Source organism: Maylandia zebra, linkage group LG17, assembly GCF_041146795.1.
Source record: "Maylandia zebra isolate NMK-2024a linkage group LG17, Mzebra_GT3a, whole genome shotgun sequence".
In the NCBI taxonomy this organism is placed as follows: Eukaryota; Metazoa; Chordata; class Actinopteri; order Cichliformes; family Cichlidae; genus Maylandia; species Maylandia zebra.
Window position 1 is genome coordinate 16,921,877 of NC_135183.1, and position 25,660 is coordinate 16,947,536.

The following is a 25,660-nucleotide window of genomic DNA, read 5'->3' on the forward strand; positions in this document are numbered from 1 at the left end:
ATGTTTTTGTGCATAATTTTGGTTTTAATTTGTTCTTTCAAGAGTAATGATGGAAGAAAAACTTTTCATCAATTTTCTTTTATTAAGGGAATGTAGCTCAGACAAACTAACAATACAATGAGACTTACCTGCAGTGTAAATATCAAAGTATGTAGGTTTGTTGGCCACATTTCCCGTTGGCTGCAGTCCCAGCCCGCGGGCCTGAACTCTGGTTGGGTCGCCGCCCATGGCTTTTGAAACATTTACAATGAAGGGGCTTCTGTCGATGTCCTGACCAGCAAACAACACCTTTACCTGAGTGGAAGAGGACCGCAAAGGCCTGTTAGGTTCACAAACATAAATTTGTGTTTCCATGAACTAAACAAAAGCTAAGACAAAGGAACCAAGAAACATTCAGAACCTGTCAAAAGGACAACACAAGAAACAGCTCCTTTATCCACACATGATCCATGTGAGTTATACATGTCATTGGTTCAGTATTCCCCAATCAGGGGTATAAGCATCACAGGGAGTTCTTCTGCAGAAAGATTAGCTCAAACATAAACATTAAAAAAATTACAGAGACCAAAATTGAGCAGACATCACCAGTTAAAGTTAAAAGGAACTGATAAATGGTAGCAAATAGATATGCATACATGATTAAAAGTGATAATTAATGGTGAAAGAGAATGCAGTTATTGATGAGTCAGTGAACAGTTATGCTAATGATTGTGGATGATGACATTTATTTGTATTTGTATTTATTTATCTTAAATGGTAAAGTCATCCTTGTCCAATGTAAATGGGTTCCCCTTCAAACATGAAGGGCTCTGGGTCCATGTTATAGGCTGTGCAGGTCCATCAGATGAAGAACGTTGGGAACCATGGCCCTGTATTTCTGATCAATAACATAAGAACCACTGTACTTCTTTCAGCCTTACAGTGAGAGCTTCTTACTTTATGAAGCCCCTCCACTTTGGGCAGGTAGACCACAGAGTAGGTTCGGTTCTTGTCGTTGTTGGGGATGACTCGGGCCTGATGGAGACAGAAATGATGCAGCATAATTTCAGTTATATTTAACTTTTGTGTCCTTTTAAATTAATGTGAGGGTGTGTTTGCACCTCTTCTGTGTGTCCCTCTGGATCCTCCACATAAACTAGAACTTCTCCCAGTCCAGCCTCCACCGTCTCCACCAGGAACTCTGCTGGTTTCAGAACCATGTTACCTCGAGGCTCGATACCTGCAAACACAGCGATCACACGTAACTTTATTGTTTGAAGTAATGAATGGAAATGTTTGTGAAAGTCCTCCGATAGCATCGAACTACGTAAATGGCGACATAGTTTTTCAGATGTGGTATTACCGTGTTAATAACAGAAGCTACAATAAAGTTGACTGTTTCTGGATTTAGGGCCGTAATGTGCTGATGTCGATAACATATTTAGAAAACTTGTTTTAATTCAGCTAACAGTACAAATAAAATTGCTATTTGAGCATGATTTCAGTTTAAATGTGCATCTGAATTTATTAAACATTTTAATATTCTGGAAATTTAGCAATGATCTTTTTCCACTTCAGTGTTTCATCTATGAAACAAAAAAAGGAGTTAAATAAGCCCAAAGACATCCTCAGATTAGATACTTTTGTTAGGATGCCTGGGTCGTTGACCCAGGGTGTTTGAGTTTATGTTATTATTTATACTTTCTAGTTTTTGGTTTCTTTGAGTTCCGTCTTATGGCTTATGTCTCCCCTATCACTTGCATCCCCTTGTCTAGTTCGCGTCTATGTGTATCTTAAGTTCCTATATCCCCGTGTTCAGTCAGTGTTTGTGTCTGCCCTGTTCCCACGTCTCTGTTCCCTTTGTAGTGCCTGCATGTGAGTCTGTGTCTTTGTTCAGTCTGTGTTATGTGTTTCCTGTTTTACTTTGAAGGTCTCTGTCTTATCTCAGTGTGTTCAGTTTACGCTTCTTTGGTCTCGTCAGTTCTAATTTGTCCCAGCTGTGTTTCCCTCCTGTTACTCATTCCCTGATTGCTCCCTCTGTGTATTTAAGCCCTGTGTTTCTTAGTGTCTGTGTCGCAATCTACTGTTTATTTTGCTGTGTGTTTTGTCAATCCGCCGGTGTTAGTTTATTTTTGACCTTTTTCCCCCCAGTTATGTTATGTTTGAGTTCAGCATTAAAGCTGTTTTGGTTTAAGTTCTGTCTCCGGAGTCTGCACCTTGGGTCCTATTCCTGTCTGCACACAGCCACACCTAACAGAAGATCGCGACCAGAACATGGACCCCGCAGACTGTTCCACCTCGAATTTTGAGGCTGAGATGAAGGGGTTGGTTGATTTGCTGGACCGCACCGCTCAGGCCGATAGCTTACAGGCTATGGCTGTGAGACTGAGCGCGGTCGAGGCAATGATTACAACCAACCCCCGGCTTCATCAGTTCTCCGTGGACACATATCTGAGCCACACCATAGCCGCGTGGAGGGAGCATGTCAGAGCCAGTGAGCTGGCTATCTCTCTCTCCGCACCAACGCAGCAGCAGCAGACGGAGCTCGCTGTAAAGCAACTGCGTTTGCCACAGCAGGACAGTGTTTCTGCTGGAGGTTCTGGAGAACTGCTCCTGTGTGGTGAGCCAGAGGATCTGCAGCCCGGTCAGCTGGAGGCTTCGCGTCTCGGTTCGCCTGCTCCCCCTTCCCGGAGTAAACCGCGTTCACGCCACTGCCACTCCAGAACGACTGAGCATACTCCAGTTTTGGGAGAAAGTGACTGCTTAGTGTTCCGGCCAGCCCCTGTGGCTGCTGTTATGTCTAGGACTCCTTTTGTTTCTCTGGCAGATTCTCAGCCTATGACTTTTTCCGTGCCTCAGCTGGCAAAAAGAACTGGAAACAGAGTGCCACCTGCCATAACTAAGTTGGCTAAAGACCTGGGACTTGGCGTTGCAGAGCTTATGGATCAAGCTAAGGTTAGTGTTTTTCGGCCTATTATATTTTCACCTGTTTGCTCATCCGTCCAGCCGTCTGTTCCCGCTGGAGGGTCCGAGGGGCCAGTTCAGCCCCCAGTCTCCGCTGGAGGGTCCGAGGAACCGCTTCAGCCCCCAGTCTCCGCTGGAGGGTCCGAGGAACCGCTTCAGCCCCCAGTCTCCGCTGGAGGGTCCGAGGAACCGCTTCAGCCGCCTGTCTCCGCTGGAGGGTCCGAGGAACCGCTTCAGCCGCCTGTCTCCGCTGGAGGGTCCGAGGAACCGCTTCAGCCGCCTGTCTCCGCTGGAGGGTCCGAGGAATCGCTTCAGCCGTCTCTTCCTGCTGGAGGGTCCGAGGGGCCCGTTCAGCCACCTGTCTCCGCTGGAGGGTCCGAGGGGCCCGTTCAGCCTCTTGCCTCGTCAGCTGGGGGTCCGGGAGGACCCAGCCAGCACGTCCCAGTGTCTGCTGATGGTTCTGGCGAGGCCGTTCAACCACCACCGGCTCCACCGCCTGGTCCGGCCTCTGCAGCTCCGCCTGGTCCGGCCTCTGCAGCTCCGCCTGGTCCGGCCTCTGCAGCTCCGCCTGGTCCAGTCTCCGAGTGTTCAGCTTCGTCTGCTCCTGAGGTCTCCATGCTGTCTGTTCCTGCCCGGCCTGCACGTCCTGCCCGGCCTGCACGTCCTGTCCGGTCGATGACTGGACGTCGTTGCCGTCATGGACAGCCCTCTGAACTACGCCGCCGTCATGGACGGACCCCTGAACCACGCCGCTGCCTCCCGCCCGGCCGGCCTCCTGACCTGCTCGGTCGCAGTCGGTGCCTCCCGCCCGGCCGGCCTCCTGAACTGTTTTCTGGGCTCTTGGACCATCAGCCTCCGGGCCGCCCCCCTGAACTGCCCGGGTTTGGACTATCGTGCTCTCAGCCTCCGGGCCGGCCCCCTGAACTTTTTTTGAGACTATTGCCTGGGCCTCTGCGCTTTTCGTGAGCTCTTTTGTTTGTTTGCTTTTGGACTTTGCCTGGGCCTTGGTGCTGTTGTTTTGGACTTTGTTTCTGTGTTTTGTTCTGTTGTTTTCCGGGCTCCAGTGTTTGCACTTTTTTGTTTTGTTGTTTCTGGCTCCTTGTTTTGTTTCGAGCCCTCCATCCTGTTTCCCCCGCCGCCCACCCTGGTTGGGTTGTTTTTGTTTTTTTTGATGTTTTGGTTTGGGCTGTCTGGAAGCCAGCCCTTAAGGGGGGGGGTACTGTTAGGATGCCTGGGTCGTTGACCCAGGGTGTTTGAGTTTATGTTATTATTTATACTTTCTAGTTTTTGGTTTCTTTGAGTTCCGTCTTATGTCTCCCCTATCACCTGCATCCCCTTGTCTAGTTCGCGTCTATGTGTATCTTAAGTTCCTATATCCCCGTGTTCAGTCAGTGTTTGTGTCTGCCCTGTTCCCACGTCTCTGTTCCCTTTGTAGTGCCTGCATGTGAGTCTGTGTCTTTGTTCAGTCTGTGTTATGTGTTTCCTGTTTTACTTTGAAGGTCTCTGTCTTATCTCAGTGTGTTCAGTTTACGCTTCTTTGGTCTCGTCAGTTCTAATTTGTCCCAGCTGTGTTTCCCTCCTGTTACTCATTCCCTGATTGCTCCCTCTGTGTATTTAAGCCCTGTGTTTCTTAGTGTCTGTGTCGCGATCTACCGTTTATTTTGCTGTGTGTTTTGTCAATCCGCCGGTGTTAGTTTATTTTTGACCTTTTTTCCCAGTTATGTTATGTTTGAGTTCAGCATTAAAGCTGTTTTGGTTTAAGTTCTGTCTCTGGAGTCTGCACCTTGGGTCCTATTCCTGTCTGCACACAGCCACACCTAACAACTTTGTTTTGAGTAATGAGACAAATATCTAAATGATTGATGGAATTTTGAGGTATTACAATACGTTTTTTTGTACAATCCCAATGAGTCGATTCTACCAGAAATTTTTCTAAAACCTCAAAACTTGAAGTTTGATTAATGAACTTTGTTCCTGTGCATTTTCCACTCACCTGGTCCGTAGGCCTTAGCCCTCTTGGGGTGTAGCGATTTGGCCCTCAAGGGGGCACCGGGCTTCAGTTTGGCTTTAGGGAACTGAGACAGGTAGGTCATCACAGAGTGCTCATCCACATTAGGATCGACGATCTCCTCAGGAGCAATCACCTGGAGAGGAAGGACAAGACGAAAATTGCATCAGCTCAACACACAGCAGCCACACACTCAAGCTTTATCGAACTGGAACTACATGTCCTTGCTAACGGTTCTCCTGTATGACTGGTAAGGTAAGTTTTCCATTTACTGACGATTTCTTCAGAAGTTTAAAAACCTTCAAGGAAAATTGTTTTGCAGCTAGAAATTTGTTTTCTCATATTATGCTTAACATCTCCTGATTTAGTTGCAGTTTTATTTCTTTGCTTTGCTTTTAAGTTGGAACTATGTTAAATGGACTGGTCCTTTTATAGCAATGTTCTACTCTAGCAATGTAGCTTGCTATCGCCAGTGTGTGTGGGTGTGTGTGTGTGTGTGTGTGGGTGAATGAATGTAGTGTGAAGCGCTTTGGGGTCCTATGGACTAGAAAAGCGCTATACAAATGCAGGCCATTTCACAACAAGTTATAATAATTTACGTCTTTAAGCATTTTTTCTCTCTCTCTCTCTCTCTCTCTCTCTCTCTCTCTCTCTCTCTCTCTCTCTCTCTCTCTCTCTCTCTCTCTCTCTCTCTCTCTCTCTCTCTCTCTCTCTCTCTCTCTCTCTCTCTCTCTCTCTCTCTCTCTCTCTCTCGAGGCGCTTAGGATCGAACCACCGACCTTCTGATTAGGGGATGCCCTGCTCTTTCTCGTGAAGCTCAGTGGTAGGACATAAATTAGCTGATGAGCTTGTGAACATGTCAGTAAACCTGTTACAATCAATACATTTCCAGCTGCAAATACTTATTTAAAAAATAACAGCTGGAAACTTAAAAACGATTTCATTTTGCCAGAAACACATCAGATGGCCTCGATAAAGACGTCTCTAATCTCCAACAGCTGAAGTGAGTTCATAAGAGATTGAGGGAGTCGAGTCCAAAATCCTCCATGGAAGAGAAACTGGAGCGAAATCAAAATGAATGGTTTCATCTGATCAGAAAATCTGTTTTTTAATTACATAAATAACAAAAGAACAGAACACGTGAGGGGTCGGTGAAATGGTAAACAGCTGCTTGCTCAGCGAAGGAGAGTGAGAAGACGTCTGAAATCTCAGAGGAAAACCGCCTGAATCAACCTGAGAACAGTGCAAAGAGTTTTATCATTATTGTCATCGTTATGTGTTTTTTCCACTTAAGCGCTCCTTACCAAATCATTTCCCTCTAATTTCTTGTGAAAACATTTATACATTATTCCTCTCTTTACAAGTTCTGACTAAAAAAATTTCTGCGTTTCTCATTTAAACGACTCTGGCAGTTGAATTTTGTGATTAAACTTTCTGGGAAATTAGAGAGGCTTAATTCACCTCAGACCTGCAGAAATTAGGCAGCAGCTGAACTCAGACTCTGACTTCGTGCCTCAGACTACTGAGTGAACAATCGCTTTGACTCATCTGCTCTGCTGCTAATTTAAACTGCAGCCTGCTCACATCTCTGCAGGCTGAAAATAGAGCCGAGCGTGTGAATCATCCACATGGATCATGGCTCAACCACGACTGCTATTTCTGAAGTTCAATTTAATCGTAACAAATATATCCTCTGAGCCTGAATTCAAAGGAACCACAAAGCTCACCGGCAGATATAAACAGCATACAGGTCAACTTATCCCTGATTCATCCATGTTCAGTGAAGCAGAGGCTTTTATTTTGTAGCTGTTTCCTAGATTTTGGCTCTGATTTTCTCATTAATCAGTAAGAAGAAACTCAGAGAACAGACACTGAATGTGTTGCAGTCCGTGCGCAGGTAGGTGTTACCTGTGGCACTCCCAGCCAATCGTCAGCCTGTTGCATGGCTTCCCGGGCGTTCTCCACTGGCTGACTGGGATCCCATGTTTCCCAGTCGGGACACAGACCTGAAGGCAGCACAGACAGAGAGGTTTCATTATGTACAGGAGACTAGTCTGTCCTGCAGGACGACGTTCAGTCTGAGTCGCCTCTGCTGCAGAACATCCGATGAGCTCCTGCTTAACAGTTTGCAGAGAAAATATTTCAAAATAAGATTTATTTTTCCTTGATTTGTGTAGCGAGTTCCTTTTTGTTCAAGCTTTAGAAACTCAGAACATGTCTGACACGAGTTCATTTCCATAAGAGACAAAGTTTGGGAGTTAATATCAAACTAACATGAAAAAAACTACATATTCGATTTATGCCACATATTAAATTATGAACATAAAAATATGTGATATGGGCTCTTTATGGACTTTGACTACAGAGTACTTTATAATTAAAAGACACTTTGACTACTTCTGTTTCATGTGCACAATTTTCTCTAACTCGCATATGCTTCACTGTGAAATTACAGAATATTCTTGAGAAAACAAACAAATGTCTAAAATTTGTTGTAATTATGTCTGTATTTTATATTTATAAATGGATGAACGGGTTTACTTTGTAATCTAGGAGAAACCAGCTTTGTAATGAAACTGTAGGTTTAGTTATTACAGGTTTTATTTTGATTGAGCCGGTTTACTCGTTTCAGTTCTTGTTGGTTTTACATACAAACAGAGGCAGCAGACGCTCATCATCAAACCTCGTCGAGGGTCAGACTTACAGAGTCAAAGTAACAAGATCTTCTCAACATTTCTATTTTAATGCACTTTGAATTATTTGTAAATATTTTCACAGTTTAGTGCTGACTATGAACTGGAAATGGAGGAGGTGTTGCAGTTAGTTAATGCAGGTCTGTTATACGGAAATATTAAAGATAAAAGTTTCCGATGATGAAAGAGAAAAAGAAAAAGCATTTATGAAACTGGAGCAGAAAACATGAATAAAATATGTGACTGTTATTAAACATAAAACAGGAGGATTCTTCTGTTAGACCTTAATCAGAGAGAAATGATGATGAAAACAAAAAATATGGAACAATATGTTCAGCCAGTTTCTTGTAATCAGCCCTGAGCACACACACTTTGTCCTCATAAATTACTTGAACACATTTCCACAAAGGTAACGAGCCTCTGGCTGCATAATAAGCTTCACAAACTCAAAAATGAGATCAGAAAATATCCGGCACACCTCACCCTGGACTGAAAAACTCAAAATTAGCTGAACGTTAAAGCTGATGAGTTATACATATTTGTCCTTCGCTGCTCTCTGATGAGGATCAGAGCAGAAACTGCAGATTTCAGCTGCTGCTTGTTTCCTGAAGCTGCTGACATGAAGCAGAAACACAGAAACACTCTGAGCCTGAAGCTGATAAGAGGATTAACTCCTCCTCCTCCCCAAGTGTGCTGTACAAACTTCCATGTGAAGATTTCAACTTTTCCTGCAAAGTCAAGACATTTTTACAGCCTGACTCCAGGTTAGTGGGGCTGGATCAGTTCCAGAGCGAAGCACTCAGCCGATGACCAAACCCTCCAGACATCGATACAGGAAGTTAAATATCAGGTTTTCTGGAGAAAACTTTGACACAGGAACAAATCGATAGTTTAGATTTAGCAGCTGCTTCACATCAGCTCACAGATTATTTAAGCACATGTTCACTTTAACTGACAGTTTGACGGCTTCAGGGAAAGTTTTTATTTGACAGCGTCTATATTTTCCTGGAAGCTTTCCTCAGCTTCCAGGAAAACAGCAGCCGCTTTTCTTTAAATCACAAGAACGTTTTAAAGAAAACCAAACTCAGTCAGCTTCCTGTCTTAAAACATTTAAACTACTTTTACTGATCATTTTTAACTTAAACATCAGCGTCTCTGCACACTGTGTGCAGTGTCAGCGGGATCCTACCGGGGGCGCAGTTGTCCACCAGAGCTCCCAGCGCCTTGCCGTCCCTCCAGTCTCGGTGGAAGTTGGTGATGGGGAGCTGGGGCACCTTGTTCTGGATCCAGCCCAGCAGACGCTGTTTAGGAGTCAGTTTCTTGGCGTCTTCGTCATCCTCGTCCTCCCACATGGGCATGGAGATGGAGTAGTGGAGGATCAGGGTCCAGATAAGACCCAGGATCAGCTTCAGATTCCCATCCACGATGGCTTTGGAGTCTGAAATAAATACAGAGTCATTCAGGTGTTTTAATGTGAGTGTCTTTCCAGGATTGAGTGCTCTAGCAAATCCACCCTGAGGTCAGACTGAGCAACAAAACCAAGAACTACATGTCAGACTCTACAAGCATCAGTTAGCAGGTTAAAAGTCAAAGTTCATGACAGCACAATTAGAAAAAGACTAACAGGTATGGCTGTTTAGAAGGGCTGCAGAGCTCAGAGAGCTGTGCATGAATGAATGCTGCAAACCTCAATGAACTAAAGCATGGCTGTGAAAAAGAGTGGACTAAAAATCCCCCGCAGAGATGAGACGGACTGATGAAGTCACACAGGAACCATCAGTGCAACTTACTGCTGCTGAAATATGAGATGGACTTAGTTTCATTAATTAAATAAAGACACGGTGTAATGTGTCATGGTTGTTTTTTCTTATGAGGTTGTTTTTAACTTTCTTTGTATCATGACTGTAGATGATTATATTTTTATACTTTTACGTGCGCTGTTGTGGTATTTTGATTCTGTGACGTGTGGAGCATCAGTGAACAGATGTTAACAGCTGGTTTTGATTAATTTAAAGTCACGTTCAGCTGAATTTGATTTCCAACATTTCGTGACCCAGTTTCCTGTTCTGCCAAAGAGTGCCAAAATAAAAGTTCACGTCTGCTCTCTGTTTATCTTTCAGACATCAGGAGACTTATTTTTTTCTGTCATCGTGCAGAAAAGTTTCATCCATCGACAGCAGCGAGCAGCATGATGTCATGCAGCCCCCGCTCTGAGGAATGAGGTCAGTTTAAATAGGAAACACATGCGCGCACACACACACACACACACACACACACACACACACACACACACACACACACACACACACACACACACACACATTAACAGGAATCTGATGGAGGACACCCTCAGACACATTTCTCCTGCTCTGCTGAACACTGCTGTTGTTTTCTGTCACACACCTGAATTCTCAGGTGAATTTGCTTTCTTTCTATATTGAGGTCAGCTTGGCATGTGAACATGTCGTCTTTAAAACAGCAGAAAACCTTGTGTTTCCCCCTGAGTGTTGTTAAAATTTCTGAAGGCCTACCCAATCAGGAGGCGAGGAAACCAACTTCTAAACACACAGCTGGAGTTTCACTCACGCTTTGGCTGTTTTCAGCGCCTTTAACTTCACATTACCACATACAAGCAACACGAACACTGCCTGCCAGCTTATTTTGATGATGTGAGCTTTATAGATAATTGGGTAACTTTCTGAGGGAAACCTGGTCTTGTTAGGAGAGATGGTATCCGTCCCACATTGGATGGAGCAGCTTTCATTTCTAGAAATCTGGTCAAATTTATTAAAACCACCAAAACGTGACTATCCAGAGTTTGGACCAGGAAACAGAGTTGCAGTCTTACACGCCTCTATGCAGCTTCTCTCCTGTTATCCCCCCAAAGCCCCATCGCCTGTGTCAGCTCCCAAAGAGACAAACTAAAGACCAACTAGTAATAATGACTTAATGAACTTCTTCACAAATAAAATTTTAACTATTAGAGAAAGAAATATTCATAATCCTCGCACAGATGTAACACTATTTATTTAGTCTTTTACTCCAATTAATCTTTCTGAGTTAACTTCAGTAATTACTTCTCCAAACCATCGTGTCTTTTTGACCCCATTCCTACAAAACTGCTCAAAGAAGTCCTGCCATTAATTAATGCTTCAATCTTAAATATGATCGGCCTATCTCTAATAATTGGCTATGTACCACAGGCCTTCAAGCTGGCAGTATTTAAACCTTTACTTAAAAAGCCAGCACTTGGCTAGGGATGGGTACTGGTGTCCGGTGCCATGATGGCACCGGTTCTGACATAAACGGTAGTAACCAGACCGAAAAGCAGCGCACATTTCGGTGCTTTATTTCGGTGCTTTTTTTTTCCTGAGCTGTGATACACTTTAGATTCTAGCCAATCAGTTTACGTTTCCGAGGATAGTAGGCGGGTCCAGGTACGTACGTTCTTTTAGAGCAGAGCTACAGATTAAAAATGCCCAAGGCGAAGCGGTCAAAAGTCTGGCTGTACTTCACAGCAAAATATGCAAACTCAGCAGCAACAAGTGCTTTAAGCTGATACTGTGATACTGTCAAAGGAGGTAACACCAAGAATCCGATGAAACACCTGGCGACGCATAGCGTTTTTTTTTTTAAAAGCCGAGAAATGCGCCGTATTTGATAGCTTGCTGCGAGACCTCACACCGAGCACATCTACTGCGGGTGTGGTGCCTGTTATCGGACCCGGAGTTAGCATCATCCCCCAAAAACCCGAAGAATAGAGTCCTGGCCCCTAGCCCTGCCAGTGTAGCAGAAATGATGACGGATGATGATGGCAGCAGCAGCCGTTCTTCTCTGCGTGAGTAGCTTAATGTTGTTCGTGTGTAATTTACGTTGAGTAGGCTAACCACGTTATTACATTAATGCATGTAAGGTGAACTAGCAAACATCATCATAGCTACATGCGGCTGTCCTCTTGTTTGATGGCAGATACTCCCTTCACCCTGGCCAAAAAGGCTAAAATGACCAAAGAAAAAGTGGAAAACAGTTAAACATGAGAAGTTTTTGGACAAAGTTTGTGTTTGTCCATTGTTTAAGCACTGCTTCCAGCCAAGAGTGATACCATATATGTCCCATAGCTGCAGAAAAGGCTAACATTGTTATCTTTTTACAAAAAACCAGCTGAACATGAGAGGTTTTTGGACCAATTTTGTGCTCTCCATTCTTTAAGCACTGGTTTGAGCACCGTTTAAGCACCGGCACCGTTTCAAAAGTACCGGTTTGGCACCGGTATCGGATAAAACCAAAACGATACCCATCCCTACACTTGGCCCAGCTGTATTAGCTAATTACAGGCCTCCAACCTTCCTTTTATCTCAAAAATCCTTGAAAGAGTAGTTGTCAAACAGCTAACAGATCATCTGCAGAGCAATGGCTTATCCGAAGAGTTTCAGTCAGGTTTCAGAGCTCATAGCAGCACAGAAACAGCTTTAGTGAAGGTTACAAATGATCTTCTTAAGGCCTCTGACCAGAGTTGGCAAAAGTAAAGACATTCTGTACTTAAGCAGAAGTACAGGTACTACTGTTAGAAACACACCACAAAAAGGTGAAGTACTGATTTAACTTTACTTCTATACTTAATTAAAAGTAAAAAAGTAAGAAAGTATAAGCAGATCTTTGGAAGACATTTCTATGTCTTGCACAATGCTAACTGAACCTTGTGCTATATCAACATAATGATAAAATAATGTCAGTAGATGGGAATACAAACTTTAATCTAACTTTTTTAATCCTAATTATTTTCAGTTTGAACTGGAAGAAAAAGAAGGAAAAAATAAATAAATCTATATTTCTGTTGCCTGCATTGTAGAGGGTGACTTTACCTCTAAACAGGTACAGTCAATGTGTACAGTCAGGGGTTCAAGTGGATTCAGGTGTGTGTGTGTGTGGGGGGGGTGACGACGATATGACGATTTCTACTGAGTGCTAAAGTTGGTATGAAGGTGGAATTCAGTGAATGAGTCTCTGCTACACTTGATGTAAAGTTACTCTGACCATGAAACCACAGCCACTGTGCACCAGTCACACACTGTCATTAGGTCAAAAAAATTAATCTAATTAATTAGCGACTTTATAATTAATTAATCTCGAATAATCGCATTTAATCACACAAGAAAATTTGTCCAAGAGTGCTTTTTTTTTTTTTTTTTTTTTAAATTGAAAAGGGTTTTAGTGGGTGACAGAATCAAATAATAGACATGGACATGTATTGTAACTCAACCTCTTTTAATTTCTGGAAGAAAAAAAAGGATTTAACTCAATCCAAAACAGAGAAACCTAACATCCCTGTTCAAAATTGGGCAGACTTAACAATAAAGTGCCATTTTAAGTACATTTTCAAAATTGTATTGTCTTACAATAATAATAATAAAAATGTCAACATAAAGTGCAGGTTTTCTTCTTAAAAAAGATAAGGCAGAAACATAAAAGGTTATTTCAACAGCTTCACCTTTAAACTCTAAGTAACCTTATTTTGTACATTAGGTTAAAACAGTGTGATCATTGAACATTTTAGTGCAAAACATAACAAACCCACTGGACTCACAATACCTCCATGGTTATTTACTGTCCGTCTTCTTCAGCCAGTTACTTAGACAAACTAGTCTGTTCACATTTTCTGAGCTGAAGGTAGCTTTCTTTTTTGTTACTGTGACCTGCAACTGAGAACAGTCTCTCACATCTGACAGAAGTGGCAGGACTAATCAAATACTTGCAGGCCAGGACAGACAGCTGTGGGTGGGTCCCTGCTCGACTGGACCACCACTGCAGCGGGCAGTCTGTCTTGCTGATGGTGGATTCTGCTCTGTACAAACTCAGGGCCCTGTTACACAGGGCTTCCTCATCTGAATCAGAGTCTGAAAACAACGAAGAGAAGAGGAGGCTCTTTGTCTTTGCTGGCTCCTTTGTGGTGGCATCTTTACACTGTTCCTGCAGCGGCCTCAAGGCTGGTCCAAACCTCTTTTCGCTCTCCCCTTGCAAGACACTCTAAATCCTTAAAGCATGGGTCAAGCACAGTCGCTCTGATGTGTGCCTCAGTGTATTCAGTATACCAGGAAATTGTGCATTGACAAAAGTTCCCCTTTGCTTGGAATACAAATTGCAATTAAATGCATTATTTTTTTGAATGTGTTATTTGTTCAAAAAAAAAAAATTAATAGCAATTAACGTGTTAAATTCCCACCCCTACTTTAAATCCATCACAGTGCAGAAAACTAACCTATTTATCCTGCACTAAACTGCAGAGGATTTCAAATAACACAGTTTGTCTGCCTCAGTTTGTTTAGCAGCATGTTTCACAATATGAAAAAACATAATTTCACATGTACAGACCTGATATCTGATTTTAAAAAAACGAAGACTAGATGCTGAAGTACCACAAACACACAGCTTATGGACACCTGCAGTGGTTGTGGTAACCCCCACCCCCCACCCCACACACAAAAAAACACTGTCCCACTTTAACCTGTGACTTTGGCATAGTCATCTCTTTTTATGCCACATCTCCTGGAGATTAATAAGTGAACAGGATTTCCTTTCATGTGTTTGACATGAGGAACTGATGTGAGTGATGACATAATAACTCCCCTCAAATGTGTTATGGCAAAAGTAATTAGTCTGCTTTGGAAATTTAAGGAGTAGAAAGTACAGATATTTGTTTAAAAAGAGTAAAATTAAAAAGTATTCAAAAAAAAAAACTCAATGTAAGGTCCTGACTCTGCCCAAATAAAGATATTTTATATTAAGTTATATTAAGGTTTAAACTGACATTAAGTTAAGTCTAATGAAAATAAGTTTTCTTTAATATCTTCCTGCTGGAAATGATTGAAACACGACTCTGCATGTCTGAAACCACAGCAGCCTCTGTAAGGCAGATAAATTGTTCTGTGTCTCCTGGGATTAATGTTATTTTAAAGTGAGATTAAGGTTAGTTTAAGGTTAAGCCTGAAGGAAATAAATCTCAGTGTGATGTCCTCTGAGGTGATGGAAACACCACTGCGTCTGTTCCCAGTCATTAAATCATATTTTCCTTCTCTGAGCTCAGATGACCTTTCTTCACCCCTCAGGAAACTCGGAGCCCAGAGATTAGCCCGGTCCGGTGTCCAGAGAGGAAATGTGTTTGGAGTGTCGCTGTAATCTTTCCCCAGGAAACAGGAGCTGCTGCAGCAGTTGGCCTGGCCTTCCCTGCCTGATAAACACAGTTTATTCTGCGATCATTTAAATAGTTTATGGTGAAGCACAGAAATAAATATCAGCTCATATTCAGACATGATCGTCACCACTGATTCTTATTTCCTGTGGCTGGAAGGCTTTCTGGAAAATGTGAATGTGTGTTCAAAAAAAGTGATTTATAATTTGGAGAAGGTGGGTTTGAGCTACACGTGCTCTGAGCGCCGCGTCCTGTAAACAGAAGCTGAGTCGAGGTGAGTTTTCTGTAAAAACCCCCAAAGGCTCTAAAATCAGGACTCTGCCAGCCGCACAACAACTCATCTGTTCGTTAATGTCCGACAGCCACGCTCGCCGGTCGTCATTGGTTACCAAACAAACAGGCCACCTAGAAACAATGGAGTCCTGATAGAAAGCCTGCAGCGTGAGAGGAAAACAGCCCCCCCGTCACCTCCTCCATCATCTCCTCCTCCTCCAGAACAAGCTCGAGGGTGACGGAGAAGCTGTGTAATGTGACATTTAGAAAGAAAGGCTTTATGAGCTGCAGAGTGGAGAGAGGAAGACATGGAGGGAGGGTGGAAAAAGCAAAGAACGAGGATGACGATGTAGGGAAAGAATTAAAGAGGAGGGTCTGAGCTCTGCAGGAGTCCAACAACAGGAAGTTAAAACAAGTTGCCAGCCAATCCTCCGGCTACCTGCTGACATGGCGTCCAGTCTGCTGTCGCTCTTTATCTGCACGTTTTTAAAACGCAGCCCTGAGAATAGAGTCACTGCTGTAAACTCCACTCTGTGACTATGAGAGGAAGATCACCTACGCTTGGACTCACCAATGTCCACAGTCTGCTTTTACAGGTGGTTTAACCACCAGCCTGACATCACCGCGTCCTCTTCCTCTCTGAAGAGTGAAAGTTACTCATCCTTTCATCGGATTCCTGTCAAGCTCAATTTGAAAAAGGAGAGTTAAACAATCCAAGATCAGGAGAAAGTCTGAATGTCTCCATCACTGGTTTAACTGGAAGCAGACTGGTGTCAGACAGTCTGAGGCCAGGCTTCCTTTGAGCCCTCACAGTGTGACCTCAGTAAACTGAAGGTGGTTTAAAAGGACAAATGAGGTCGTGACAGACTGATGGAGTGCAGATAGTTTGTGTGAGCACCCGTCCAAGGCGCAGGCTGGTACGCTGATGTTCACATCTGTGTGGGAGGATTTCTACTATCTGCTGAGCTGCAGTCACACAGAGGTCAAAGCGAGGTCACGCCTGCAATACGAAGGCAGACGAAACAAAGAAAACCTCAATCTTCAACATTCAAACTGAGAAAATGGACTTTTAAAGGCTCTGTGTATTTTTCACAGTGAATATCAACAAAGCTTCAAACACTCTCAGATTACAAATTTCTTTTCACGACCATCACCACGTCATCTTGACTCAGGCTGATACCCCTCCCCCCCAAACAAAAAAACAAACAAACAAAAGAAAAACAAAATCAGGCAGTGCTGTTCACAGTTACTGGGTAGTGTCCCTCAGCACGCTTCCAGAAACTGGCCAATCAGAAGAAGGTTAGCTGTAAAGTGAAAAGAGCTAAAACAGTTTGTTTCCGACAGAGTATGAACTGACGGGCTGCACCGACACGCAGAATCAGATAAAGAAGCACTATTATAACATTTTGAACTGTGAATCATGCAAAGCTGCCCTGGCACAGTATGAAAACAGGCAGCTGGATGTGAGCAGAGCAGGAAAGTATATGTAGGTCGTTTAGTATCGGGGGAAGAAATGAACATGAGGTGAACTCTGACTGCAGGAAGCTGAATTTAACATAACATAAAGTAGATTTTACCCTTTTTAGTGCATTTAAGCAATTCGCAGTCTGATTTTACTCGTGAAGCATTTTAAACACTACAGGAAGGAGTGTTTTTTCAAAATAAAAGCCTGAAAAAATATTTTTGGACTGCCTTTTGAGTGGGTCACTTTTGTAAAAGCTCTTCATGAAGCTGAAGTTTACAAGAAGAAACAGAACAACAGCCTGCTGTCACACAAACATCCACCCCGAGCACCTGCTGGATGGAGCGAAGATAGAGCTCATTCAGTCACTGATCAGCTGCTCCCGAACTTCACTGGAAGCTCAAACCTGATTTCTGTCTGAGCAGATGGACGGCAGCTGAGTAAATGAGATGTTGTTGTTTATCCTGGGAGACTTCACAAAGACCACAACTATTTAAAGACACACACACACACACACACACACACACACACACACACACACACACACACACACACACACACACACACACACACGTGAGCTATAAAAGACCAAAGTCTGCTGATCGGGCCAGCAGCTGGTTAGGATTTCTGAGTGTGCTGCTCTGGTGTTTCCCCCTCAGAGTCCACACAGTGACATCAGGTGTACAATGAACTTTTATCCCTCCATCAGCTTTGTACCTCAAAGCATGCCCAGGTGTGAGAAATACGTGTTATTACTGCAATATTCAGCGCACAAACATCTACTCTATCAGTAGTTTAACACATTCTCTTCCTCTGAATGCTTTCTTGAATAAAGGAGGTCAAAGCAGTTACCTGGACACTTCAAATGCTCTGCTAGACACGAGCAGGTCAGTCAGTCAGGAGCTGATCACCCACCAGACCTAGAGCAAGGATCTACTGGATTTCCAGGCTGTACACGTCGCGCACGATGTTCAGGCCTCCGTCCTCCTCAGTGAGGAGAGCTTGATCCAGGAACAGTAACATTTACATCTCAGGGTCCTGCTTGGTTCTCTGAGCTGCTGAAGACCTGAAGCACCATCACTGGACAAAGGTAGTGGCATATGACACCAGCCATCAACCGCCTATATCATTTAGCCCCGCTCACACCTTCATGCATTTGATCCGCCTCCAAATTAAATACCACTGACTCCCCGTCATCTGTCAGGACTGAAGAAGACCTTTGGATGAGCCGTGAAACGAGTGCAGCCAGCGCCAGGCATGAGGAGCTTAGATACCGAAAACACCCACATATGAGCAGCAAACAAAGGACTAAATGTACCTCAGAGTTCTGGTTAAACGAGGCGAGGAGGGACAAGGAGATAGACAGGAAGTCAAAATCAATATAAGACACCAGACAAAACTATCAAAGTAAAACAGGAAACAAACAGTTGAACAGACTGAGAGGAATATGAAGACATAAAACAGATATATATCAGAGTTCCAATAACACAGCTTAACATCTCACCCTGACAGACAAACTTCAGGCACCCGAAATCCTGCCAAGTGTCCCTGGCTCCACAGGGAGGTGTCCCTCAGCAGGGACACTTGGCAGGAGCCGGGATCCGTTTGTCAGATGGCGTGATAGATGTGAGGTATATCCTCGTGTAGCAGTGACGCTCCGGTGTCATCCTCATCAAGGCGCCTTCCTTCTGACAACACCACCCAGAGAAACCCGACACGTGAGACGGCTCAGAGGCTGTTTGGAGCTGATATGAATAAAGCCGTGATTTCATGTGAGATTCCACAATTTAAGACACTCTCCACTGGATTATAGTGCAGGTGAGGGTCAAAAGAAACAGGTGGGTCAAAGAGAAATGTGCTGATCTGAGAGGCGATCAGGAGGAAGAACGGAGATGAGAGAAAAAATGCTTTCAGAAAAGGAAGTGTTAATCATTTATTTTCACCAATCAACAAAATGCAGTGAATAAACAAAAGAGAAATCTAAATCAAATCAATATTTGGTGTGACCACGCTTTGGCTTCATAACAGCATCAATTCTTCTAGGTACACTTGCACACAGTTTTTAAAGAAACTCGGCTGGTAGGTTGTGCCAAACATCTTGGAGAACTGACCACAGATCTTCTGTGGATGTTGGCTTCCTCACATCCTTCTGTCTCTTCATATAATCCCAGACACACTCGATGACGTTGAGATCAGGGCTCTGTGGGGACCATGCCATTACTTCCAGTACTTCTTGTTCTTCTTTACACTTAAGATAATTCTTAATGACTTTGGCTTGGCTACATTTGGGGCAAATAAACAAGCGTTCATATTTCTGAAAGCATTCTTTGTTTAAAGCATTTTTTCACATTACTACATATATGTACATATACATATGTATGTACACACACACACACACACACACACACACACACACACACACACACACACACACACACACATCCATCTTATTCTCTTATCCTAGTGGCAGCAGTCTAAGCAGAGAAGCCCAGCCTCCTCCTCCAACGACAATGAGCATGGAGGCGTTCACAAACCAGCCGAGAGATCAAATCTCTCCAGCGTGGAACTTTTCTCAGTCTGTCTGATTTTTTAGGGATGTAGCTCTGCAAAGCCAATGTACCACTGTTAGATATTGTTAGATACCCCAGATCTTGCACACACACATACAACACACCACACACTAATCAATAACTTATAATAACTCTGTCAGCTGGAGCCTGAACACATCATTCCCCTCGATGTGCTCAGGCTCCGGCTGCTGCTTCAAATGCTTCACAACAGCTGTGGCGACAGCTGACACACACATGCACACAAACACACACACACCCTCACCCTCTTGTCATGTGGTTGGTCTCTGTCTGGGGGGGGGCAGTAACTAAAGTGAGTCTTTGTTGTTCAGACTCAAACTGGACGTTTACTGCAGAGTCTACAGTGTGACAGTCAGCAGATCACACCAGATCTCTCTATCTCTCTTCTCTCAAAGACACACACACACACACACACACACACACACACACACACACACACACACACACACACACACACAGGGGAAGTCCGGGGCTTTGAAAAATCTCATTCTTTCCCTGCAGTCCATTTGAAATTTTGCTGATCTTATTGTTAGGTACTCCTCCTTGATCCTCCTCCTGTTTTCCAGTTTAAAGGGTGTTCTTCCTCCCCACCATCTCCAGTTTTGCTTATTAGCTCATCTGGTAATGGGCTCCTACTCCCCCACATCACCCTCAGCTAGTTTAAACTGTTTTGAGGTGATTTCTGCTGTTTGTGCAGCTGTTCCTCTCAAACTTCACAAATACCCAGTGAGGCTCAGAGGGAACAAAGACCAACTAGCATGTAGACGCCCAGCACTGAAACATCTGTCTCCAACAGTGGCTTAAACACGCTCCCACATCTGGAAATGACCAAACAAGCTCACTTTAATCTGGTTAAGCTGGACCCTTGATGTAGTTTCCAGCATCCAGCTGGTGTCACGCTGCCTCAGTGATACTTAGAGATGCTGAGCCATCGTTAATGAAAGCTGTCCCGCTGACTCATAACAGATTGATTCTGAGGTTTCCAGGAGCTCTGAGAGAAGGAAGGTGCAAACACACCACAGCTTCAAAGAGGTGGGTTACTGGTGCAGATTAAACCATCTAAACCCAACAAGCTCATAACAAAAGAAAAAAAGTGCAAACATAAAAGTCCAAACGGGGCGTGACCACAGCCTCCTCATTAGTTTCGTGTTTGCCGGTGCCTGACAGGAAGTGTTCAGCAGGGAGGATCAGGACAGTACGAGGGTGTCTTATATAACAGCCTGTGACGTCCTCATCAGGAGCTTGGAAGGAGCCCTTCTTTGGAGGTCATGGTTCGAGTCCCGCTGGGAGCTTTGAGTTTTTCTTTAGTATGACTTTTTACTCTCACTATTATATCCTGGTTGAAGGTTCAGGACAGCAGGACGTCACCCCCACACAAGAAAGGCTCAGACTCGACTTCGTTATTTTGGTCTTAATGAAGCCGACAGTGTGACAAAGTGAAGCTCCCAGTACGTCCTAAAAAGAGAGGCGATACCACACTCACACTTCCTCTCCCACAAATGACCATCTCCACATTGAACCTCTCTTCGTCTCCTATTCCACCCGACCTTTGACCTCTGAATTGCTGCCACACACAGACTCGGTATCACAGTTTTCACATAAACGCTGCACAGGTACAGTCTAACCTGTGACCTCACAGTCAGGTAGGATATCCTCAGCTGTAACAGGAAGTTAATGTGAAACACGGCTCAGAAATCAGCAGCGTGTAGTGAGTTACTATGAGGGGAGGGAGGGGCGGGGTGTCCTGGCCTTAGTTTAACATTCCTGTGTGCTGACTGCTGCAACACATGGCAACTATTACAGAGACACAGCCAGAGAGGCATGGAGGTAAAATTAGCCGATATTTGAATGGAGTTTGGCTGAAAGAATCCAGGTTAGAGAAAACGCGCAGTTCAGCTCAGCAGCCTCAGCTACACAAACACCACATTAACCATTTATACACCCACCCCTCAGGTTTGGAAACAAGCCAATCAGGTTACAGATCACATCCTGTCACACATCAAATATCTGTGTATCAGACACAACAAGCAACTCACATATATTAGCTAACCAATGATGAGTTCCTGTTGGCCCCACTACTAGTGCTAAAACATTATTAAGTGGCTGTCTCCAGGCCAGGCCTCTTATGAAGCCTGTCAGCTGTGGTTGGTTATAATGACTTTTTATATATAATTATATATCTATATAGATCTATCTATCTATCTATCTATCTATCTATCTATCTATCTATCTATCTATCTATCTATCTATCTATATAAAATTATTATAAAATAATAGAAAAGCATATGCATTTTATTAACAAAGTTTAATTAAATGTTGCCCTGCATAAGGGGGTCCTGAGGAGCCCTCAGCATGTCTCTGCCCCCGGGCCCCTCAGCAGGTTAGCGAGGCCCTGCATTCTCTGGGTCTATTTTCAGCAGCTGTTGGCTGAGGGACAGCAGAGCTCAGCTGTGCTGCTATCAATCAACTCCTACTCACACTGCTCCTCCACCTCCTCCACCCCCTCCACCCCATAAAACCCCAACAAGTAACTGCGCCCTCCAGGCCTCGCAGCCCCCCAACAGCCCCCCCATCAGCTGCAGACTCACAACAGCAGCTCAAGCTTCAGTTTGTCCTGTTAGACCCTCAACAAAAGTAAAACTACAACACATGAAAACAAACTTATCTCCAGAGCTGAGCGCACAGCTGGACAGAGGAAAACTTTCACCTTTAGCCTTAACCACCATGTCTCGTTAGTGATGTCAGTATTTTTCTTTAAATATTTTAATATTATTTCCATGAATATATGACAGATGTCCACAAGTTAAATACACAGCTGGGTATTTTCTGTTAATCCGATACAAGAAACATTCAAAAGCCCGAAACTGAAAACTGCTCAATGAATGAAAATGAAGCATGTTTTTCCTTAAGTTATAATAAATGTGACATAATTACAAAAAGTGATTTTCTTTAATTAAAGCATTGATTTCCAGCTGACGGTTACTGTGACAAGCTCAGTCTAAACTCAGTTTAATCCTGATATTGAATGTAAGAAGAATTGTTGGCTGTGATTTTTTCTTCAGTGTGTGGATTTTTCCTCTCTCTCATTTATCGTCTTTTATTTCAGGGTCTCCCTTTGATTTTGCTATTTATGTTTTTGATCATCTGTCTTTGATTTTTTTTTTAAATCATGCTATATGAACAAAGTTATTATTACTGTTACTACCTATGTTTCATTTAATGAAGGTAAGCCTGCTTAGTCTTTGTGTCCTGCACAGTTACAGACAGACTGAAGTGGGAACAATTACTCTCAACAGGAGTCTGTTAACAACTAAACCTTCATATAAACACTGAAAACCATGGCACACAGACTCCAACACACCACTGCACAATGAATTCAGCAACACAAACACACTGTGTCTGCAAATACTGTCCTTTAGTCAGATTAGTGCATTTAACTTCATCTATACTAGTTTTTTAATGCTGTACTAAGTAGCATGGACTTCATGTCTGCAGACTGAGCAGTAAAGTTGTACTTCTTCAGGATTTATAAAACCCTGCAACACCTTGGCCACTCATCATTCACATCCACTCCAAGACATCTGCAGTCCGATTTACGTCCTTCTGGAGGGTTCCAAACACTTTTGGATTTCTTGAAGGGTTCAAGTTTCAACAAGTTTCTCTGAGCCCTCCCGAGACCTTTTGCAAAAACCACATACTCTGTACTTGGGTGAAATTTAAAAGCAGGCTTTAATAATTCTGACTTTTTATCCTTAAAAATAAGAAACTCTTTGAATGAATCCACTGATGAAGCTGTACGCACTGAACAGCTGTGAACACCTGGATCTCCACACACCTGTGAGCCACAGCTGTGACCTGTCAGTCACAAACCGATGCCACACGTGATTACCTTTGTTAAAACCCCTTTTATGAAAGAAACCAGCAGTTGGGCTGACTGTTTCCAGGTCTCTCTCTCTCTCACACACACACATACAAATACACACCGTGCGTAAAATTTGCGTAAAAACTCTCCAAACGCGCCTCTGTCTCGGTTTTACGCACTCACCGATGGAGACCAATTTGATGTGCTCCCTTTCCAGGAACTCCAGCGCCACGGACACGTTCTCCAGCTTCATCTGCCTGAAGTTGGGTCTGCTGTGGTACTTCCGGTACATCTTTTTCTGGCTTAGCACCTCCAGCAGCCCTATTAACTTTAGCCCATCGCTTAGGTCCTTCTGTAGGTCGTTGATGCGTTTGTTGATCACCTTCAGGTGCTCGTTGCACCACCTAGTGAAGGTGTTCTGCTGGATCTTCTTCCACGGGGCGTCCTCGGCTAGGTCCTTCTCGGTGGCCGGCATCTCCTCCTCCTCCTCCTCGCCGATGTCCGCGGTGCTCTGGTAGAACTGCTGGGGCTCCAAGTAGCTGTTGTTGCTCATCATGGACATGCCTTTTATAGAACCGAGCGCAGTGGGAAGAGAAGGAAAGGCAGAAAAAAAAAGAGAAACGGGGGGCAGTGGAAGCGGAGGGGCAGTGCCCAGCGCGCGGGGAGGGAGCTTCACGGAGCTGTGCGTAAAGAGGCGCGCATGCAGACCCGAGGTCACTCCTGTGGCTCACACTCTCAGAGAAAGCGGAGGCTCGGGAGGAAGAGTGAAGAATAGTCTGCTTTTGTCCTCCGGCTGGCTTGGCTGTGGTCACACGCGGGTGGCGTCGTGGACAGAGTGGGGCTGTGCAGCTGCGGGAGCGTGAAGCGAGGTTTAAAGGCTCGGCGTCACTGCGCAGGACTCCCAGGAATGCCCCTGCCATGACCATATACTACTGCGGCCCGGGCATCCTCCGAGCCGCAGGACACCGAGACCGCAGATCATTGGTCGGCGCGGAACAGGGGGGTGGAGACACGCTGGACACCCCCAACCAGGACACCCCCATCTACCCCACCCCGACAGCCGGACCCGGGGCTCCACAGCCGCTCTGACACCTCCGGGTATTTTTAGAGTCCTCAAACCTGGAGAGACACCCTGAGGAGGGACATGACATCACCATCAGACAGCGAATCAAATCACTGCATGATATTTAAACAACAAAGCATAAATAAAAAACATCAAAGTTTACTTCAGTTTGGAAATACATATCATATCTGAAAATACAATAGGCTCTGTGATAATGATTAATGACAATTAATGGTAACTACAATGGAGGTTAGGTGTTTACAGTTAATTGAATGAGGTGTTGCTGCTTCTTGCAATTCCATTGGCTGCCAAATGGAGGCGCGGCAAACTGAAGCAAGCGAGAGAGGAAGAAAAATTCCATGCTGCGTTTTTGAAGAATAAAACAAACTGAAGAGATTTATTGACGTAAACAGCAGCGCCCCCTGCTGAGCACAGTCTGCTTCTACGTGAAACAAGCTGAACTTGACCCAGAGTGAAACCCAAGATCAGCTCTGCAATAATCACATACAGATGTGTGCAGTTACAGCTTTATAAGAGCTGCTGGTTTTATTCCAACTGTGTTGAACATCAGCCTAAAATGTGCTCGCTGTGGCTGTACATAGTCTATAGTCTTTATAAACAAAAAATGTCCACAGTGATGATTCTAGTGGGTTGAGTGGATTAAAAAGTGACAAGTGGCACAGTGGCTCACTGCATTCATGCTGTGGAATCGTGGGCTCGTTGAACATGTGTGTGAAAACATGAAAGTAGTGTTTTGAGTTAAAATGTGTGGCATCAGGCATATTTCCTGTGTGTCACGTTTAGAGACTTACTATAAAAACACAAGACAGGAATACAGACTCACCGTGAGTCTGAAAATATCTGCGTCCAGCTCAGATATCACGAGAGGAAAACAGCAGCTCACATCTAAAGTGTAAATATGGAGCCAAACTAAATTTAACAGCGAGTGCCGCCGTGATACACTCATCATCCTCTCAGGGCAGACAGTTTACCAGAGTTATCACCACTTATTACTGTCATGACTTCACTCCTGATTCCTACTCTTTTTTTCCCCTTCACCATGAACTGAATAAAGACGATGGAAGTAGCCATTATGATGTCACCATGAAGCAACTTTTTGACCACTAGGTAGCCCCGCCCTAAATCATTCCTGGTTTTGTGGTCTTTTCTGGCTCTAATGGGACCTTTTGGTTTGGTTTGATTTGGTTTGATCCACCACACAGCTGCCACAACTATGATGGTGACACAAGGTTTCACAGCAGAAACTGACACAGCATCAGATGACAGAGTAGAAAGAGCATTAGAACATGGTATACTATGGCCATAAAGGGATGGACATGGTCAGCAACAATACTCAGCTACGATGCTGTATTTAAACTGTAAACTGTGTTGCTCAGGTGACAAAAGCGGGTCAATAAAATATCCTTCACACCATCACACCACCAGCAGCCTGAAATACTGGTATAAGGCAGGATTGATAAATGACTTCATAATGGCTGTTTTCACCAAACTCTAAACTTACCATCTGATTGTACTAGCAGGAATCATCATCAGACCAGGAAACGTTTTTTTGTCTTCTGTT

The 25,660-nt window shown here is 44.0% G+C and overlaps 1 protein-coding gene and 1 long non-coding RNA gene across 9 annotated transcripts in view; one reads left to right on the forward strand and one right to left on the reverse strand.

Moving 5' to 3' along the window:
* LOC101481790 (filamin-C) overlaps positions 1 to 24,112 on the reverse strand; it is a 62,788-nt gene extending 38,676 nt beyond the window's left edge. For 5 of the 8 annotated variants that reach the window (XM_024805645.2, XM_024805643.2, XM_024805646.2 and 2 more), the window contains exons 1-7: positions 23,199 to 24,111; positions 8,834 to 9,082; positions 6,860 to 6,957; positions 4,937 to 5,087; positions 1,101 to 1,219; positions 937 to 1,014; positions 129 to 294 (exon numbers count right to left, since the gene is read on the reverse strand). In XM_024805645.2, coding sequence (XP_024661413.2) covers positions 129 to 294; positions 937 to 1,014; positions 1,101 to 1,219; positions 4,937 to 5,087; positions 6,860 to 6,957; positions 8,834 to 9,082; positions 23,199 to 23,577 — 1,240 coding nt within the window. In that variant the 5' untranslated portion in view covers positions 23,578 to 24,111. Of the gene's footprint in view, positions 1 to 128; positions 295 to 936; positions 1,015 to 1,100; positions 1,220 to 4,936; positions 5,088 to 6,859; positions 6,958 to 8,833; positions 9,083 to 23,198 lie in introns of all 8 variants that reach the window. The other 3 variants (XM_024805642.2, XM_024805640.2, XM_024805639.2) reach the window with 1 other exon arrangement.
* On the forward strand, positions 5,100 to 14,929 carry LOC143413282 (uncharacterized). The gene is made up of 3 exons (XR_013093914.1): positions 5,100 to 5,206; positions 9,765 to 9,866; positions 14,748 to 14,929. It is a non-coding gene; the product is annotated as an uncharacterized LOC143413282 (long non-coding RNA).
* Positions 24,113 to 25,660: the final 1,548 nt, after the last annotated feature.